Below are 19868 nucleotides of genomic sequence, written 5' to 3'. Positions count from 1 at the left end.
TGACATATCGTTTGCCTTATGGAAATCTATTGGTTTGTGTGTGTGTGTGTACAGTTTGCAGCCATAGACACAGCAGGCCAGTGCATGGCTGTAGCGGGGAGGCGGGGCTTTGCACACTACTCCTTATTTACAAGGAAATGGAAGCTGTTTGGAAACATCACTCAGGTATGTGACATTGTAGACTGAAACATAAATAACAACATGTAACCTTCTCTGAAGGACTTAAGTAAAGTTCTCAATGAACAACTGGTGATTGGGAAGTGTTACCTCTGGGAAAAGTTTTGATATATTTGTGCACAAGTAAATAATTCTAACCTGTGTTGTTGCATTTCCCTATAGGAGCAGAACATGACGGTGACAGGAGGTCTGGCTTGGTGGAAGGACTATGTGGTGGTGGCCTGTTACAACTTTACAGACCAGCAAGAGCAGGTGAGACTGAAGCACCACTTACTCACTTCCCCACTGTTTCATATAAATGCCCTTATTTCCTTCTAGTCATCGTCATTCTACTTGTGTAAAGTCTCGTTACAACCTCTCCCTCTCTTCTCCCTCTGTTTACACTAGTTGCGGCTCTATCAACGCTCATCCAACCTGGACAATGCCTTTGCATCCGTCACCAAGCTGCACTCAGACACTCTGCTGCTTAACGTGTTCAGAGACATGGTCATCCTGTTCAGAGCTGACTGCTCCATCTGCCTCTATAGCATAGAGAGGAGGAGCGACAGGTGAGCTACTGTGTGCACACATTATACTCTCAGTCTTGTCTTAAGAACGTAGCACTCACCGCTGCATATATGGCATTAATCTTTTCCTCAAGGATAATCTATTGCGTGCATTGTGTTAGGCTTTTATTTGTCTGACTTTGTCTTGTAGGTTTTTTTTCTATGTCAAACGTATTTGTTTTTCATGCTTTCAGGCTTTTAAGCAGGAGTGAAGCTCTCTTAAGTCTTAATCTTGAATAATAATTTTAAGTTAAAAAAGTAACAGTTTTATTTAGTTTTCTGTACAAAAATGAAGGAACGGGTGCTTAAAAAAAGTTTTCTTATACCCTTTTAAGCCAAGAAGGCCTTGCGACCCCCTGTGAAGCTTTAGTGACCCCTAGTGGGGGTAGAAACCCACAGGCTGGGAACCAGTGCTCTAAACCTTTACCCACCGCTTTGGCAAAAAGAATTCAAAGTGAAAACTGGGCAAAATTCTCTGGATGAACTAAATACTAGTCTCTACGTTCAGCACACTGTTTTCCCTTCACACGCTCCAGCACCAGGGAAATCTCTGGCACCAGCAGTCATAATAGTGTTAGGTAATAGTGTTACTCAGCCACATTTTCCCCTGGGAAAAGAGACTTTAAGTTAACGCTATTGACCTAAAACCCATCACATGACAGAGCTGGGCCGCAGCAGTACTTCTCGTATTTGAGAGTAGACTTTGATTTTCGTGAGCAGTAGTTGACGAGCCTCAGAAACTTTAAACTTTGTCAGAACTTTAAGGATTTCTGCTTACTTCAGTATTTTTAGTGACCTTTATTTCCAGTCAAGTACAATGAATATATTGAATCAGGGACTCTACCTGAATAAAATATTTTAGCAAGCGGCATGCCAGCATTTTAAAACATTGACTGCATAGACGTTCAAAGAAAATAAGAGCAGTCAAATACTGTCACCTTTCGTACTGGGGATTTGTTCAAATACCTTAAAGTTAAAGTACTCCAAGTCTTTGCCTTGGTTTTTTTCTTTTTTCATTAGTGTTTTTACCTGGAGGCCATGATACTAAATTATAATATGCTCACCTCTTTTTCACTATATATAGGATACATTTTCAAAGTCAATAGCAATCCTGTGTAAATCTAGGGATATATTTAACCACGAGGCCCTGTATATAATTTACTACTCACTTATACTTCCTAATAAATCTCACTGTGTGGAATTTTTGGAAAATAGCTTACATTGCTAATGATGTAGGACAGGAATATACAAGCTTTTGCCTCTGCCTAATCCTTTTCAGTCACTACTTAATACATAGACTGTTGATTTTGTTTATACTGTTTGTGTTTTTTATACGTTCTGTATTATGTGTGATGATTAAATAAAACACTATACTATACTATGTTCCAGTCCACACCCGACAGCCAGCGTTGAGTTGTTGCAGGAGGTGTCAATGTCTCGCTACATCCCTCACCCTGCCCTCGTGGTCTCCGTCACGCTCACCTCTGTGCGCACAGAAACAGGCATCACATTGAAAGCCCCGCAGCAGGTAACACACGGACACACACACATATACACTGAACTTTCCTGTCTCTATAAGTGTGTTCACATTCATGTTTTACGTGTGTGTGTCCGTCTCAGGCCTGCATGGCAGAGAGCATCATGTTGAATCTGGCTGGCCAGTTGATCATGCTGCAGAGGGACCGTTCAGGACCGCAGGTACGAGAGAAGGAAACACCTGCCAACAACAAAAAGCTGGTGAGTCTGAACAATAGGCAGTGCAGTGGTCTCAAGTTACACTTTTGTGTTGTGCACCAGTACTTCAAGAACTTGTTTTTTCCCTCCTGTGCTTTTTCAAAAACAAAATGCAGGAAAAAATGCGGAACTAATATTAATGCAGCCTTCTTCAATTTTACAAACAATCAAAGTTGTGCAACATTTAACATTTAATACTTTATGTAAACTGCCTAACCAGCTTTGTATCATAACAATGTGGGTACTATCTGTAAAAAGATTATGGTACTCTTCCCTCCATCTTACCAAGAGCCAGATCTCGCTGCTAATCATCTCTCAGCTAAAATTTGCTGGACAACCTGAATACATAATCTGGCGGATTTTCCCAGGCTCTTGGGCTGTTGTTCAAAGTATTGTAATTCTGCATTTTCATATGCCCACCACCACAGACACAGAGTATAGAAGCAGCTCAATCTGTTAGTTGTTGTTTTTTTTTACCTCTTGAGCAAATGCCACAGCCCCTTTCCTCTGTTTTTGATGGTCATATAGAGCCAATTTCAGAAGTATTTGCGTCTTTCAACTGCATAGACAGTCCAGTTTTATGAAAAGACATCTTTTCAGCAGTGGAATACTTCTTTAAGGTGAGTCGTCTACAACCTTAAAGGGGCTCTATGCAAAATTCAAAGTGTATGAGTTGGCAACAGTGCTGACAGAGCTAACGGTGTTAACTAGGGGGAACAGGAGGGTGGGCGCTAAATTTTCACAACACTGTTAACTCGATATCAGTGTTAACTGCCGTATGTGCGCAGTGCAAGAGCAATGGGTGAGTCATTGGGATACGCACATGCACTGACTGACAAACCACAGAGGAGCTGGGATTGCAACACACAGAGGTAGCTGAAGTCAATCTCTGGTCAGGTCAACATTACTCCCCTGTACATTCGCATAGCAAATAGTGGTTTGCTGCTATTCTACAATTAGAACATGAATATAATATTAATGTCTGAGATTGTCTCTGAATGTCATATAGAACCTAAAGCATCTAAAGCAGCATGTTACCCATATGCTGTGTTACATTTTTATTGTTAAATCCCTACAACACTTTTCCTTTCTCCCTTAGCTACCATTTTGTCCTCCAGTGGTGCTGGCCCAGTGTGTGGAAAACGTGTGGACCACCTGTCGCTCCAACAGGAAGAAGCGCCACCTGCTGGAGGCCCTGTGGTTGTCCTGCGGTGAGGCGGGCATGAAAGTCTGGCTGCCGCTGTTTCCTCGAGACCATCGCAAGCCCCACTCCTTCCTCTCCAGACGCATCATGCTGCCCTTCCACATCAACATCTACCCTCTGGCCGTGCTGTTCGAGGATGCCCTGGTGCTGGGGGCAACCAATGAGACTGTGCTCTATGACGGGCTGCAGGGATCCTCCGAGCCACTCGAGGCGCTGTTTCCCTTCTGCACCGTAGAGAGGACTTCCCAGATCTACCTCCATCACATCCTGAGGCAGCTGCTTGTTCGCAACTTGGGTGAACAGGTACATGAGGCTTCCTATCTCATCCCCTCAGCTGAGTCAATAAGTGGTGGTGATACTACCTCTGGTTGTTTGCACACCTACAAAGTCCAATATTTCTGCTCTTTAATGTTCCCTCTCCCGCAGGCTTTGATGCTGGCTCAGTCATGTGCCTCCCTCCCCTACTTCCCCCATGTCATGGAGCTGATGGTGCACGTTGTGCTGGAAGAAGAGGCGACGTCGCGGGAGCCCATCCCAGACCCTCTGCTGCCCACCGTGGCCAAGTTCATCACCGAGTTCCCCCTCTTCCTCCAGACCATCGTCCACTGTGCCAGGAAGACGGAGTACGCCCTGTGGAACTACCTGTTTGCCGCTGTGGGAAACCCCAAAGATCTATTTGAGGAGTGTCTCATGGCTCAAGACCTGGACACAGCAGCCTCCTATCTTATTATACTGCAGGTAGTGACACACATATTCAGTTAGCCTTCCACAGTGTAATGCAGGGGTTATCAGACAGCTTAGGACAGAAACATGAAAAAAGTCTCAGTCATACTCCCACCTCAGATAAAATCGTCGCCTGACTAAATCTGTTTAGGGTGTCATGATATCATAAAATGCTCACACAGTCTCTACCTTTCTCCGTCTCTTCCACCTATCCATCTGTAAAGAATATGGAGGTTCCTGCAGTGAGCAGACAACACGCCACTCTACTCTTCAACACGGCGCTTGAGCAGGGCAAGTGGGACCTCTGCCGGCACATGATCCGATTCCTCAAAGCCATTGGCTCTGGGGAAATGGAGACTCCGCCCCCGACACCTACCACTCAGGTAAAGAACTTCAAATAATCTCCGCAAACATTAATTTCCTTTTCTTACCACTTTTCGTAGACTGTCTCTAGGTATCAGTTAAGGAAAAGTTATCAGGTCTTCAGGCAAATGAACTGAGATCACATGTTCAGTGTTTTCCATTTCAGCAGATCAGACACCCCATCATGCTTTGCAACGACAAACATACTGTAAACATAAAATAGTGAACTGTTAATTTCTGTCTTTAGGAACCCAGCTCAACAGGCGGTTTTGAGTTCTTTAGAAATCGAAGCATCAGTTTGTCACAGTCAGCAGACGCCATCACTACGGGCAAGTTCAACCTGCAGAAGACTTTCAGTATGCCCTCCGGACCCTCTGCTAAAGGGTATGGACACACACACACACACACACACACACACACAGTGATCCAGAGTCCTGCATGGGTCTGATTTTGAAGACCCAACCTAAAGCAGGACTTTACATTAATTTATATTTTAAGTACTGGTACTCTTGTGTTTTGCTTAAATTGTTCTCATCTAAATGTTTCCACATTTTCTCTCTCTACCTCTCCTTTTCCCTGTGTTAATTCCTGTCAGTCGGGATGTGGAGTGCGCAGAGAACATGTATATCGACATGATGCTCTGGCGCCACGCCCGCCACCTCCTTGAGCAGGTACGCCTCCGCGACCTGGGTTGCTTCTCTGCACAGCTGGGCTTCGAACTCATCGGCTGGTTGTGTCGCGAACGAAACCGCGTGGCCCGCGTTGAGGATTTTGTGTCTGCATTGAAGAAACTCCACAAGGATTTTCTCTGGCCCTTCCCAGTTATTCCTGTGGGAAGCATCAGCTCACCTCTGAAGAACGGACGGTGTCGCACAGGTGAGTGACACAGGACTCAGGCAGTACAGAAGCTGTCCAGAAAAGGAACCAAATCTTGAGGAGTCTGTTTTTACAGAAGTGCTGTTTTTCAGCTATGTTGTTTTACACATCAGACATCACTGAAAGCTCAACATTGTAAACCTTAAATTTAGACTGATTAGTGGCTGCAGCAAATAAGGAACAGATTGATTTGTTAGCGAGCTAAAAAGCACACAGAAAGGGAACAAGCCATACTTACTTTATTTTATACATTATTAATATCAATATGTGAACTTGGGTTTCTCTATTCCAATATATCATGATGTTGTTTTCTTGTCACTGTCAGTGCTGAGCACACGGCTGTTAAAGTCGCAGTCAGCCGACAGCCTGTTGAACAGCGACATGGACACAGCGCCCCCTCAGGCATCTCCCACCAACCACACCTGGCTGGACGGGCTCGGGCAGAGGCCCAAAGACATGGACACGGCCTCGTCCGCTCACTCCACCCAGCACTCGCCACAGACACATGACGCGTTCCTTTCCCTGCTCACCAACAAAGGTAATAAGACTCAAACTGTTCAACTATTAACACTCAAAAAAGGGACTCACTAGTCGTCACCAGCTTTTATTTTCCATAACCGTCCTTCTCTTGTTCATTTTTTCACCCCTCTAGTGGAAGAGTACAGCGTCGGCTCGGCCACAGACTTGACAGAGACCAGCTCAGTGGTGGATGGAGATTGGACGATGGTTGATGAAAACTCCTCCACTCTGAGCCTGAGCCAGGCTGAGCTGGAGCACATCTCCATGGAGCTGGCAAACAAAGGACCGCACAAGTCGCAGGTGCAGCTCAGGTGAGATATCGTCACTAAACCTCACTTCCATGATCCCGCTGCTCTCTTTGTTTGACCCAGTGTGAAACTAAAGCAGCATTTCTGTGTCCTTCAGGTATCTCCTTCATGTGTTCATGGAGGCGGGATGTCTCGAGTGGTGCGTAGTGATTGGTTTGATCCTTCGGGACGCCGGCGTGATAAAGCAGGTGATCGGCTTCCTGGACAGCCCCGAAGTTCCCCAAGAAACTGTGCAGAGTGTTTGTAACGGCTTATTAGCTGTCGACGCATGGGTCTCCACTGACTGGTGAGTGTGGCAGTCATGTTTTATGTTTCTCTGGCTCCTCGTAGTGCTCCTAATGGCATTTGCAAGAATCCAATAATGAAGACAGCCAATCAGAGCTGAGGAGTCTCAAAGGCAGCTGTTAATCAGCTGTGGTGGATTCTAGAAAATACCATCAGAAGCACTAGGAGGAGGCAGAGGATCATGATTTTTTTTCCACAGATTATTTGTCTTATGTACTACTGTCAGGACATGGTAACAATTTCAGTTGTTTTTATAATGATGTGATGAATGTGTTCGGCTGTTCTGGTAAAATAAAATCTTATATAATGGTGAAGAACATATACCTAGTTTAACCTTTTCCTCTCCTTTGTCCCTCATCTTTTTCCAGTCTGGGATACAAACCATTTCTCAACCTGATCCAGCCGCAGCTCCAGCAGCTGATGGATTCAGCAGCTGAGCAGGTGCAGCCCGAGGCCTTCCAGCCCACCAGCCAGAGCTCCAAGCTCGGTGGCTCCGAGGGGCTGGGAGGTGCTGCGGTACCACGTGCAGAGGACAGTAGAGGAGTAGCGGCTCCGCTGGGCCTGGCCCTGCCCTCTCTGGAACCTGCAGGGGGTTTTCCCCGTCCCCCCTCTGAGGACTGTCCTCCCGAACAGACAGAGGAGCAGGGGGATGAAGAGGGAGCCTACGACTGCACCTTGTCCTGAAGCCTGGAGCCTCCTCTGGACTCTGAACTGTGAACTCGAGGCAAATAGTGGAGGAAGCAGCAGCGGCAGCAGCAGTGGCTGACTGGAAATTTATTTTTGTGTGTATGTGTGTGTGTGTGTGTGTGTGTGTGTGTGTGTGTGTGTGTGTGCGCACACAGAAAGTACCTCTCCTGCAGGTTCTTACTCCAGTCAGTATTATCCACTCTCCTGATTGACCCTTTGTGTCCATTAGAACCCCCGTGGATACCGAGCTAATAACAGAACGACAGACAGCCAGGCTGGCACAAGGACACCACAGCACAACCGGAGATAGGGTTCAGTCTGATGGTTCCCCTCTAACAGGCTTCGTTTTACCAAAATGTGCTGTTAGACAAAAGGCCACCAATGTCAGTTTGTGCGTTTATACATCAGGTTGTGGTGCTGTAGACCAGCACAGGAAAGCACCAGTCTTTTTTTTTTTTTTAATTATTATTCCAAGACAGATGTTTTGTGTGCGTAACTTTTCTTTGGCACTCATCCAAGTGCAGCCTGGAGACTTTGAAATCTTAAGAGCTCCATTGTTTCCTTTGGTTTAATGCAAACAGTGCAAGAATCAGTTCAAAGACAAAAAAAACAAAACAAACCTGAGTGTATTTGCATCATGCTACATTGCTAAGCAAAATGTAGAACAAAGCTCTTGTCATGAACCATTTACAGGATGCACTGAAGTGTGTCTGAGCCTACAGTACAGCGTGCAGTTCTGTTTGTGTGCACAAGAGGTGTTTCATACTTTCATACCTCATATGATTTAAAAATATTTTGTGATACCTTTTTTCAATAATGTAACAGTGTACAAGATAATATTATTTTTCTATCAATTACAGCTTGTCCCTCCCTGTACAAAAGACAAAACTCATGGTATGAATTCTATGTAATTCTTGAGAAGTGACGACCTTAAGATTTCTAAGAAAGTGATCTCTGAGAAGAATCCACTGTTGCGAGTGCAGACTAGTTTTTTACCACAGATCAGTACCTCTGTTCAGATTTTTTTCCCCATGCACCAACGCCCTGACTTTGTTGAAGTCCATGCCCAGAAGTGTCTGAGCCAGAATCAACCCGTCTGATCGTCTTCACAGTCCAGACTTTAAACAACAAGCAGATCAGTGCTGCGCCTTCACTAGGTGAGCATATTTGAGGCTGTAGTGTAAAAACCAAATCATGTGATGCTTTATCCAGCTTTTAAACACACTTTTGCTTTTCAGTCTCCATCTGGGAGATTCAAAATGTGTTTCCTATCATCAGCGAGGCAGATTGATAATACTATGTTATTAAAGCCATCCTATTCTGTAGATGTTGTACCTATCCCTTGTTAAAAGAGCATCATCTCCGTCATCGGTAGTGTTAATGGTGACACGTCGGCATCATTTTTAAAGTGTGGATGAGATGGTTGTGTATTTGAGGAGTTGTTGTGTAGTTTGACCCTCATTCTCTGATAAGGACTTTATATTTCATCCAGTCCAATATGCATATCACATCCCTGAACCACTTGAGACAAGTAGATTAGCGAGCTTCTGTGTGGATTTATGAGTGTGTGTACCACATCGTATTGAGAACGTGTTGACATGTTTGGTGACTTTCATCGCATGCGAATTGATTTTATCGTATTAGTCCTGATCATTATTATTATTTATTGGCATCATAGCTGAGTGGTAATTACTGAATTGATGCTCGGTTGGTTTTTATGACTGATAACAGACTTTTCCCCCTTTAGTTAAAGGTCCAGTGTTTAGGATTTAGGGGGATATATTGGCGTACATGGTATATAATATTCATAACTGTGTTTTCTTTAGTGTATAATCACCTGAAACTAAGAACTGTTGTGTTTTCGTTACCCTGAATGAGCCCTTTATATCTGTATACGGAGCAGGTCCTCTTCCACGGAGTGTTCTACAGCAGCCCAGAACAAACAAACCAAACACTGGCTCTAGATAGGGCCGTTCACATTTTCGTGTCAGCCACCATAGCTCTGCACGCTTAGCGCACAGGATAAGTTTCAGTTGGTTGCAATGTCGCAATCTCACTGCTAGATGCCACTAAATCCTACACACTAGACCTTTAATCAAAGAAGTGTATTGGCGTCTACCACAAGCACTAAAAGGTTCATCACAGATTTGTCAGTATTATATTGTTCAATGTATTGAAATGTTACTCAGCTTTATTTTTTTATGTTCACTACTTCTTTTCCCCGGCAGATTGCTTTTACGTTTCACGATAGACCAAATCCTGTTTTGTAGATACATTTTTGCTCTCTTGTCGGCAAGTGCAAGACGAGTCGGGTGTGGGTGTCTCTTGGAATTTTACTTTCTCCAGTGGTTTCTGTTTTACGAACTGCCTGTATTGTTAGAACACTCACTTTTCACGAAAGGGCAAAATGATGTACTGTCGTCACTCAACGTAAATCCCGTTCCAGCGGGCCCGCCTCCACTCTGAACAAGCCTACAGCCACACTACGCTGCTCTGCTGTAAGCTTTACTTGACTTGAAAACGGTAACATGACGAACCAAAGACTTTACGTCCAGAGGCCTTCTGTTTTAACTGGTTGCTTCGATTGAGCGCTTGATTCATTATGCAGAGGAGGGAAAAAAAAAAAAACTCACACACATCCTTACCCCATCCCTCTCATCTGAAACATAACCATTGATGCTCAAAACTAATGCTGACGGCATACAAGACAATTTCCTACGGAAATGAATATTGCAGATCTTTTCTGGTTTCTTTCTCTGCGGGCGAGGAGTGGTCGGTCAGGTGTGTCTCGTGGTACTCGGGTGTCACGTTCACTCAGAGGTGGACAGCGCTCCCTTCCTCCTGTGTACAGTTTAAAAAGTTTTGCCTGCTTCTCAACTCAGAGTATTATTTCTGGGGCAGCAGTAGCAAACATCCTCAATGCAGTGTAAAGATACTCTCTTGTACATTTGCCTTTTCTACTCATGTTTGGTTTTCTACTTCATTTTTTTCCTTGTACATAAAGACCAATAAATTATTTTTAAAAATGGTTTGGCTGCCTGTGTTTCTAATTATAATCTAATCCGCTGTTTGTGTGTACATGTGGTGAATGCAATACAACCAACAACATAATAAGCGTTTTTAATTGCTGTACAAGTGCTAATTTAATTCAAGCTTTTTGCATAATGTAAAATCATCCCGTCCATTCAATAGATGGATACCCTGTAACCAGATCAATCCCACTAATCCCAACAGTCATATCAATCACTTAATTCCAACAGACAGACAAATATGCAATCTTTAAAAAAGCAAAACAGCAGTTCAATGAGTTAAAGTGTCAAATCAATCACAAAAAACAGAAAAACAATGATCAGTCATTTAAAAAAAAAAAACTCTTAATTTAACTTTCAGAACAAAAACTGAACAGCTAGAGAAGTAGGCATGGGTGAAAAGTCAAGATGTTGTACAATAAAACACAGTATAGTACTATAACAAAACTGTTAACAAATTAAACATCTTTTTAAAAAATAAAAGGACATCCTCCGACAACAGGCATTAAGACATTTCAATGTGTATCCCAGAATAGATTTCAGTGAAATTGCTTATTCCTCGAGCTGATATGAACATCCGTGTGAGTGACTGATTTTAGTTTCCTTGACTGACTGTTACATGTGATGAAGATAAAGCTACATCCAAGTGTGAGTTTACACTGAACAACAAAAAACACGCTGCGCAGTGCATGGTCAGCCTTTCAGTCTTGACCATGTTACATTAATACATTAGATTTTGTCACAATTTGATTTCACTTTCTTCTGAAAGGAGTTTTTTTCTACGTTGAGCTCTCCAGCAGCGCTCGGTGTATGTTTCAGTCTAACAGTGGGAGCACCAACGGCGTCGGATGAGCCATTTCACTGCATTTTAGTCAAACATCTCCCTGCTCCGTCCCACATTTACAGCAGTTCCTCGTGCATTCGTGCTTTTATAATAACAACCCCATCTCTTGTTTTATATCAACCATCATCCCATTTAAAGGAGCTCTATATGATATTCAGAGCTTATCTGTGATTCAGAGGTTGTCTACACATGACTCTCGACATGGAGGTTTCTGAGCCAACGGCTAGCAGCTAACGGTGCTAACAAGCAACAGTGCTGACAGAGCTAATGGTGTTAACCTGGGAGGGAACAGGAGGGTGGGTGCTACGCTTTTGTGATGCCATGGCCCTGATATCAGTGGTAACTGCCATATAAGAGCAGTGCAGAGCAGCAGAAATGAGCTAGCCAGTGGGCTTCCAATCACAACAAACAACAGAGAAGCTCAGGCTAAGACGCACACAGGGAGCGCGACTTCACTCTGCTCAGGACGCCATCACTCCACTATATCTTTACCTAACAAATAGGTGTTTACTGCTGTATTAACGCTCTGAATATTGTATAGAGCTGCTTTAATATTGTAACTATAAACCACACTCAAAACAAAATGGCTGCCTCATCTTGAGATGATCTGTTAGAAACAAGTGGATTTTTAACAAACTCTGATGTTGGTGGAAATATGAACAACTTTAATACATTTGAAAAAAAAAAAAAAACCATCGTGTGTTTCCATGATGTCCTTTAGTCTCTTATAAAAATCAACCTCTTTGCCACTTTACAACAGATTTTTAGAAAAATATCCATTTACACTTGTTAATAAAGCTTTATCTCCCATAGACACTCTGCATATCAACTGAAGCACGTTCAATAAAGCAGATTTAGACCATCGTCTGTCACTTAAAGCAGCGTCTGTGTCGCCGCCACACAGCACTGATGGATATCTCCTCACACTGATGTACAGTGAGTGTGTGTTTGTGTTTCCGCTGCAGACCGGTGTTGACTCCATTATGAACAGCTGTAGAGCAGCACAGAGGTACAGCGATACTTCAGATCCTTTAAAGTGGGGCTGTTTGAGGTACTTATCCATTGTGAGTGTATTACCTACAGTAGATGGTAGTCAGCACTCTTCCAATTTGGAGAAGCAGGCAGGAGTACCAGCACGGAAGCTGAGCAATATACTGCTGTGGACAATCAGTATTAGTTCAAGTGTATGCAATACTGAGAGTATTTTCATCACTTTACCTTCCTGCAGACGACCGTTTCTGACAGGGAAGCAGTTAACTGCTTCAGTTCCCCATCTATGCTCTTGTCAAAGCCAGACTGCATTGGCAAAAATAGTAATTTTAACTCACTGAACATGGAAGCTGCTGGTCTACCTCTACCTTGATCAGTTAGTTTAGTTTCAGTGAATCTGACCTAACCCTTTGAAAGGCCAGAGTCACACAGTAACAAACAAACTAGAGATGCACGCTATTGTATTTTTTGTCGATATCCTATATGCCGATATGTAACAACTCATTTAGTCTGAGTGGGCAGAAGTTCACTGCATAGATCACTAACTTTTGCGGTGTTTGATCTTCGTTATTTTTGTGGGCGTGTTACACCAAAACCTGTTTCCCCCCGGCAATATTTTTGCAAGCGCACCGTTGCTGTGGCACCGCCCAGAACGATTGTGATTTGTTGAAAGAAATAAAAAAAGCCGGGGCGTTTTTTTCCTCCAATCTTAAAGTGAGAGTCGGCGCAGCCAGACCTTTCTTTTCTTGAGAAAGGTCTGGTGAGCGAGACTACAACTCATTTGACCGATAACCAATATCAATATATCCACTTTTTTTCTCTACCTAATTTTAGTAATCATCAAGTCTCCTCTGTAGTGGAATTAACATCATACTATGCATGCATTGTGATGGCCCACCAGCAGATGGACACATGAAATACAATACTTTTCAATAAATGTAACATTCATTCATTGTGCAATATAAGAAAAAGCATGTTGGCCAATTCTGATAGTTAATTTTAAACCCGATTTTGTCCTATGCTGATGATGTACTGTTATTACAGGCATGTTGGCTGATTCTGATATTTTATTTTACAGCCAATATCAGCCGATACCAATGACGTCCCGATATTATCGTGCAACCCTAAAACAAACTAACCTACCGAGGCAGTGGTAGACCAGCAGCTGTGTGCTGTTTTTCTCAATGGAGTCTGGCTTAGAAGAGAACGATACAATAGCTTCAGTTCCCTGTCGGAAGTTGCTGTCTGATGGCTTAGTAAAGCAGAGAAAAAATTCTAAATACAGTGTACATTTAAACTGATAGATAAATGGGCCTTCTTTTAGGTAGCTTAAATACATTTTGTTGCTCACCTTTCCACAGCAGTACTTGCTTAGCTTCCATGTCAGTACTCCTGCTTCTCCAAACTGGGGGTGTAGCGACTGCCATCTACTATAGGTAATACACTGACTATGAATAAGTGCCTCATATAGCCCCACTTAAAAAGATCCAAACTATCCCTTTAATGCAGCAACATCTGTTTCAGGAAGAAATGGTTAAAGATGTTAAAGGACCGTACTATTTTCCCCCTTTGTTTTAGCACATTTACATTATAGCCGACTATTTCCCATGTACAGTATTTTTCCAGCAGGCAGCTTTCAGTCTCTGTTAGACATGTGGAAAAATATATCAAAGTGAATAGCATGTCTTGTCCCACTGCTGTCAAGGTTACAGTTATTTGACATATATATGATCTGTGGTAAATGGCTAAAATGTACAAAAAAAAAAAAAATAATAATCCCACAGGTATGGTCCTTTAACAAAAACAATGTAGGAGAGGTATAAAATCTCTAGTGTTGACAACTATTTCACCGGCCAATTAAATGTAACATCTTCTTTCCAGTCAAAGTCAAATTCGTAGCAGCAGTTGTCTAATGCTTTGCTTGTCGAAAGGACGCTAACATGTTTTCATACTGCAGTCAGCTGATAAGACCATCTGGCTTTTGACAAAAACAATGTCACCTGCTCTGGAGCTTTCAATTGTATCACACTATTTTCCTCAGCAGATTGAGTTAGAGTACTTTGAGGACTTCTCGTTACACATTGTGCATAAAAGAAGGAGCATAGTAGGACGATCTGTTTTTCTGTCCGCCAAGTGCTGTCGAAGGCTGTGATGGATTTTACGTTCAAACTTTCCAACAGACAAAAATTCACGTGCATAAAAACTCTGTACAGTGCAGCACCTGATAGCTTTTAAGACCACTGAGACGTTTGTGTCCACAACAGTAAACATTTTGTGTGTCTTTGGAAGCAAAATGTTAAGGCCTCCGTCATGTCAGCATTTCTTATTTTTGTGTGTGACTGAAGCCAAACGGACAACATGGATCACAACAACACGTCACCGGGTGTAACACAAAGTGGACGAAAGACGATTTTGCTCAGTTGATCTCCCAAGTGCAAACAATCTCCCAAGTCTTTTTACAACCCGATGCCACCTGTGATAACATATGAGAGGAGTCAAACTGCCGACAAGCAGCAACGTGACTTTTGCGTTTAAAAGATTTCATCAGAGTGTGGGACTGACAGCAGGGAGGGGACGGTCGCCCTGATGTTTTGATAACACAGGTGCGACTAAGCGATCAAAAACACGATGGAACCACTCTGCTGTTAGCAGAAAACAGAGGTAGCCCAGAGACAAACATGATGATGCTTTATAATCCATCAATATAATCTCTCTCTAACATTAGTTAGCTAAGTCATTTAAATCTTTCCAACAGTAACATTCAAACCAGTCTTTACAAGAACATTAATAGCTGTTATCTTGGTGTCGGACACTAAGTTTGATCATAGTGGAGGTAGTGGTGACACTGAAGGGGCCTTTATACACTATCAGAAGGGCTTGTCAGATGGTCGCATATAGAGGCAAAGTCGCTTTCCTTCTGGTGGACCACCATGGCTCCTTATTTCGGAAAAAAATATGTATGGCAGTCAATGGCAAGAGACAAATCATCATCTGAATTGTAGCAATATTATGTTGCAGTTGTAGTTTGTTGTAAAACAGTTTAAGTATAACCCTACATTCATGTGGTGTAGGAATATTCTGAAAACAGAGTTCCTGATTGGGAAAATTCCCATGACCACCCCCTAAAATCTGAATGACAATTTGGGAAGGCTGCAAGTTTGGAACACAAGTTGCTGAGTTGATGTCATATATGCAGAAACATAGCGGATGAAAGTAAATGTTGGGTTGGTGGGAATATACTTGGTATTAGTTCACATTATGAATGTCAGTTTTTGTTTACATGTAATTTGTAATATGGTATTAGGTTATAACAGTCGCTGCCCACTTCGTGACCCAGATAAGCTAGAAAAGTTAGTTATTAGCAGTTATCAGGTAAAGCAATATTTCAGTAGTTTCGGGGGATGTGCTGGTGCAGCAACAAGTCTGGGACAAAATCACTTTATGATGTAAAGCTTCAAACTGTTGTCAAAGTATTGTTTAAATGCTCTGACACATCTATGTAACGGCTATGTTTTTCCACATTTCGACCTTAAGATCCTGATCACACTAAAGTCAGCGATACCATTTCCCGGCTCAGGAAATAGGATCACCGGATAGGAGCACACGAGCACAGCCTTAGACTGTAAGAAGACATATTTGGAAGGACAACAGAGGATCGCCAAAGTGATGACATAAATTTCTCTCTTGATAAAGCTGTGATGACTCTGTGTTTTGTACCAGGATGTTCTCACAAAAGCACCGGCTCTTGCTTATTCTTGAACTTTCCGGTTGCTTAAAAGGCTTGGAGTCACTGGGTAAAATGCAGCAGGTGAGATAACAATACATTTGTGTATGAAACATAGCTAAGTTAGCCATAGCGTTGCTAAAAGCTAGCTAGCTGGAGTTAGTTATATTGTGTGAGACGAGATGTACTTCACTGAGCAATTTCACACAAAACTTAATGGCATTACAACACACTGTGACTTTCTTGACTTGCAAATTATCTTTTAAACTGGCAAACATCACGTGTTACTCATTGCGCAATTGACACAGGATCAAAAGTCTCTTGCCGTTGACTACCATATATATGTTTTCTGAAATAAGGTCCCATGGGGGACACCAGAAGTGGAGATGCTTCACCTCCCCCGACACCTTTCTGAAGCCAGGTAGTGGGATCTGTGTACGACCCTTTCTATAAGTTTCCAAAACCAGCATTAACACCCATTTCACACTGGGCCTGGTGGAGGTGAGAGAGGAGCAAGGGATTGACCTTTTCTTTAGCTCTCTTTTTTCATTCCTGACTAAACTATTTCTGTCACTTTTCATGTGAGCAACCAAGTGCAACACTATGAAAGCCTTCCAAGAGAGACTAACCTTTATCCCCATGTTTAAACAGCTAGCTTTTCACTCTGCCCTCCAGTGTGTGAAGACAACATGTAGTACAAACCACTTCCTTTCTAGTGTAATCCGGCCCTGACGGTAACACGGTGTTCTATGTGGTCAGCTTTGTGAAGTAGACACATAACACAGGTCATATTAACAAGGTTGTGGTTGTGATACTTGGGCTCTAGACAATAAAAAGATGCAGCTCCACATGAGATGAGTGATATATAAAAAAAATATTAGCAATACACACCATAAAATGAGTGGACAACAGTTACTGGTAGAAGCGTCCGCAGCAGCACCAATGCATAAATATACATTCACAGAACCATTTCAGCACAACTTGAAGGTCAGAAAAGTTACAGTAAATGAACAGTTTAGCAGAGTTCAGCTCCTCACTGGGTGGATGCTTAGCTAGATGTTTCTCAGCTGAGAGTTTACATGAGCAGAGTGGGCTAACAAGCTTCATCTACTGCTTCCCAAACGGATTACCGTTTTACAGCTCATTCTTGATTCTTTAAGGCCGTCTCAATCATCTCTCTCTCTACAGATAAGATTATTTATGGTAAGAGAATTTAATTTCACCTGGATCTATCTACATATAACTGCTTTCCGTAATGCTTTATCTTACAGGTCTGTTATTTCCTTATAATTTTCCATTTCCTGGAAATAACAATGCATTTTGGTACTAACATTGGTACTAACATTAGGGGTGTAAATCACAAGTTTAATCATGGTACAAAATGAAACTGATTGTTAAGAAAATACGATATTTGCTGATAGTACAAAGTTGGCCACTGTACTACTTTGATTCAATTCAATTCAGTCAATATGAGATGATATCAGTAATTATCCTCAGTCTTTTTCTTGGCTGCTTGCCATTATCTGCCCATCGCTAGACCGCCTGCACAGTTTGAATGTACAGGAAAGAGGTGCACTTGGATGGGAATGGTGACACAAACGTCCTATGGGAATTTCAAAATGAAGGTGTATATTAAAGATGGCGATATGTAATGTTTACACTTGTTGATCACTGAATCGATATGTTGATTCAGATCGATGTATCATTACACCCCCAGTAAATATTCTTTTTTTTATTATCTTATTCTTCAGATGTGTTGAAATGTGTGTTTGCCTGTAGACTGATTTACACTTTTTGCACAGTCAGCTGGTAATTATACAGGATTAAGTAATTGTGAGCATACTGACTGAACATGGTCTGCATAGTTCATTGCAGGATACTACTCGAAAATGATTCTGAAAATTCAGACCCATAAAATATAGCTTCACCCATTTTTTTCACTTGGATTAATTAAATATTTATATTGCTATATTGAGTTGTTGTAATTTGTATGTACATAGTTTTTACCTGATTTAGTTTAGTTTATTAGGATCCCCATGAGCTACGGCATTGCAGCAGCTATTCTTCCTGAGGTCCTGATGTTTCAAAATTTTGTTTTAATGCCATTTAAGTGAGAACAATTAACTCAAAATTCATAAAGGTCTGATTAACTTATCTCCATCTGCACTGGATAACTTTCCTCTAGGCCACAACTAAGGATTATTTTCAGAATTGATTAATCTTCTGTTTTCTCAACTGTTTAGTTTATGACATAGACATCCATTGGTGCTGCTGAGGACAGCTCGTAGCACAGACCAGAAGTCAAGTTTGAAAACAAGTACAAACACTTTTACAGTAAATGTCAAGAACCAACACCTCCACCTGAGACAGAACAAGCTGCCACTGGTGCTGTTAATGAGCGTGGAGTTGCATTGCTGGTTTCCCATCCAATCACCCTCAAGGCTCGGGAAATAGTTTTAAATCACAGGACATTCAGATGTTTCCCTGTGAGTTCTGGTCTCATCGAGCCCAAAATCACTACAAGTTTTCTTGAACACATCAGGCTGAAAACTTTAAGACCTCAACATTGACCTCTGCACAAAATCTTCAGGTAAGCTACTCTTTTTAAAGGACACTTTGACATTTTGACTGAAGCCAGCTGTTTTCATTTAACAGGCACAGTTTTCTGCCTCTGCATGCCAGATTCTCTGACAATTAAAGCAGATTGTTGGCATTCCTCGATGAAACACAGGCGTACGACTTGCTGCAAATCAGTGGTGTTATTGAGGAATGATAATGAGCAATTTCACAGTTAATACAAAAACTATTTGCTCAGAATATGAACGAGTGCATGTTGATGAAAAGTGACTTTCAAAGTGTCAAAGTTTCCAGTTAAAGTCGGAAGAGGGGTCGAACAAAAACTGCTCTCTTTGTTTCCCCTCCCAAACAGATCTATCAGTATGTTACTACACCTACAGTGCATATAGTGGTGGTGTCATTTCTGCAGAGGAAGCCAGAGACGCATCTAGTCTGAGAATGGCCCGAGTGGTTTGCTGATAAAGAGAGAGCAGGGGAAGTAGCCATGCGACGTTATTCATTCAGGAAGCATGAGAGAGGAAGAACAGGAGGAAGTGAGCAAGAGGGAAAGTGAGAAGGGGAGTGAGATGGATTGAGTAAAGCAAAGGCACGACAGATTGAGTACAAAAAAAAAAACTTAACCCCTTTGTTTCACTAACCCAGGAGTGAGCACGAGGCTTGCGGTGGCCAGTGCATCGGTCATCGAGTTAGTCAAGTCCGTAAGCGGATCGGCTTACCTCTTGCGTGTCTCAGCGCGTCTTCCTGCTCGGTTAGCTACTAAGCCTACTGACACAGTGATGGGGGTCTCTCAGGCAGGCTGGGAGGGAGCGTGAGTGTGTGTTAGAGTGTGCGTTTGTGTCAGAGAGAAAAGGCGTCAGGGCTGGTCCTCAGTATTGTTCCTTGAAATCTTTTCTATCTCACTCTGGGGCCCCTGCAACCCTCAGCTCTCCTCAGCGTCGGCCTCTGTGATGTGTGGCATCCTCAGTATCGGTACATGTCGTAGGTACTGACCCAAGACGAAGGGAAAGCCCATATGGGAAACTTGTGGAGGATACCCTCCAGTTGAGCAGTCCTTCTATCTTGTCCGAAGAAATAGTGGGAAGAGATGGCAACGGAGATCATCCCCTCAGGGCCTGATGGGTCCGGATCTCTGGGAGGCTGAAAGAAGGAACGCCGTGAATGTCAGACCAGCTGTTTAACCAAGCCCTACGAAAAATCACTTTGCCTTAGCTTTATTATGCTGCATGTGTTTCAGCTTATGCAATGGACTTTAGAAGAGTCTTTAAACAGTCATGGAGTTCGCT

General features: G+C 42.6%; 2 protein-coding genes across 4 annotated transcripts in view; one reads left to right on the top strand and one right to left on the bottom strand.

Moving 5' to 3' along the window:
• ric1 (RIC1 homolog, RAB6A GEF complex partner 1) overlaps positions 1-10449 on the top strand; it is a 45382-nt gene extending 34933 nt beyond the window's left edge. For both annotated transcript variants that reach the window (XM_050052487.1, XM_050052486.1), the window contains exons 14-27: positions 55-165; positions 340-429; positions 565-725; positions 2112-2250; positions 2343-2459; positions 3556-3963; positions 4087-4398; positions 4608-4766; positions 4994-5130; positions 5342-5622; positions 5948-6160; positions 6275-6452; positions 6547-6735; positions 7103-10449. In XM_050052487.1, coding sequence (XP_049908444.1) covers positions 55-165; positions 340-429; positions 565-725; positions 2112-2250; positions 2343-2459; positions 3556-3963; positions 4087-4398; positions 4608-4766; positions 4994-5130; positions 5342-5622; positions 5948-6160; positions 6275-6452; positions 6547-6735; positions 7103-7418 — 2811 coding nt within the window. In that variant the 3' untranslated portion in view covers positions 7419-10449. The remainder of the gene's footprint in view (positions 1-54; positions 166-339; positions 430-564; positions 726-2111; positions 2251-2342; positions 2460-3555; positions 3964-4086; positions 4399-4607; positions 4767-4993; positions 5131-5341; positions 5623-5947; positions 6161-6274; positions 6453-6546; positions 6736-7102) is intronic.
• A 76-nt stretch (positions 10450-10525) lies between these two features.
• LOC126395218 (endoplasmic reticulum metallopeptidase 1) overlaps positions 10526-19868 on the bottom strand; it is a 32015-nt gene continuing 22672 nt past the window's right edge. The window contains exons 15-16 of one of the 2 annotated variants that reach the window (XR_007570423.1): positions 19302-19722; positions 10526-13799 (exon numbers count right to left, since the gene is read on the bottom strand). Coding sequence is in view for 1 of the 2 variants with exons in the window: in XM_050052489.1 (XP_049908446.1) it covers positions 19546-19722 (177 nt within the window). In the remaining variant the exon portion in view is untranslated. Of the gene's footprint in view, positions 19723-19868 lie in introns of both variants that reach the window. The other variant, XM_050052489.1, reaches the window with a different exon arrangement.

The sequence above is a fragment of the Epinephelus moara genome, chromosome 9, assembly GCF_006386435.1.
Source record: "Epinephelus moara isolate mb chromosome 9, YSFRI_EMoa_1.0, whole genome shotgun sequence".
Taxonomy (NCBI): domain Eukaryota; kingdom Metazoa; phylum Chordata; class Actinopteri; order Perciformes; family Serranidae; genus Epinephelus; species Epinephelus moara.
Note: the sequence above shows the minus strand (reverse complement) of the source record. Positions and strands in the feature narration are given on the sequence as shown.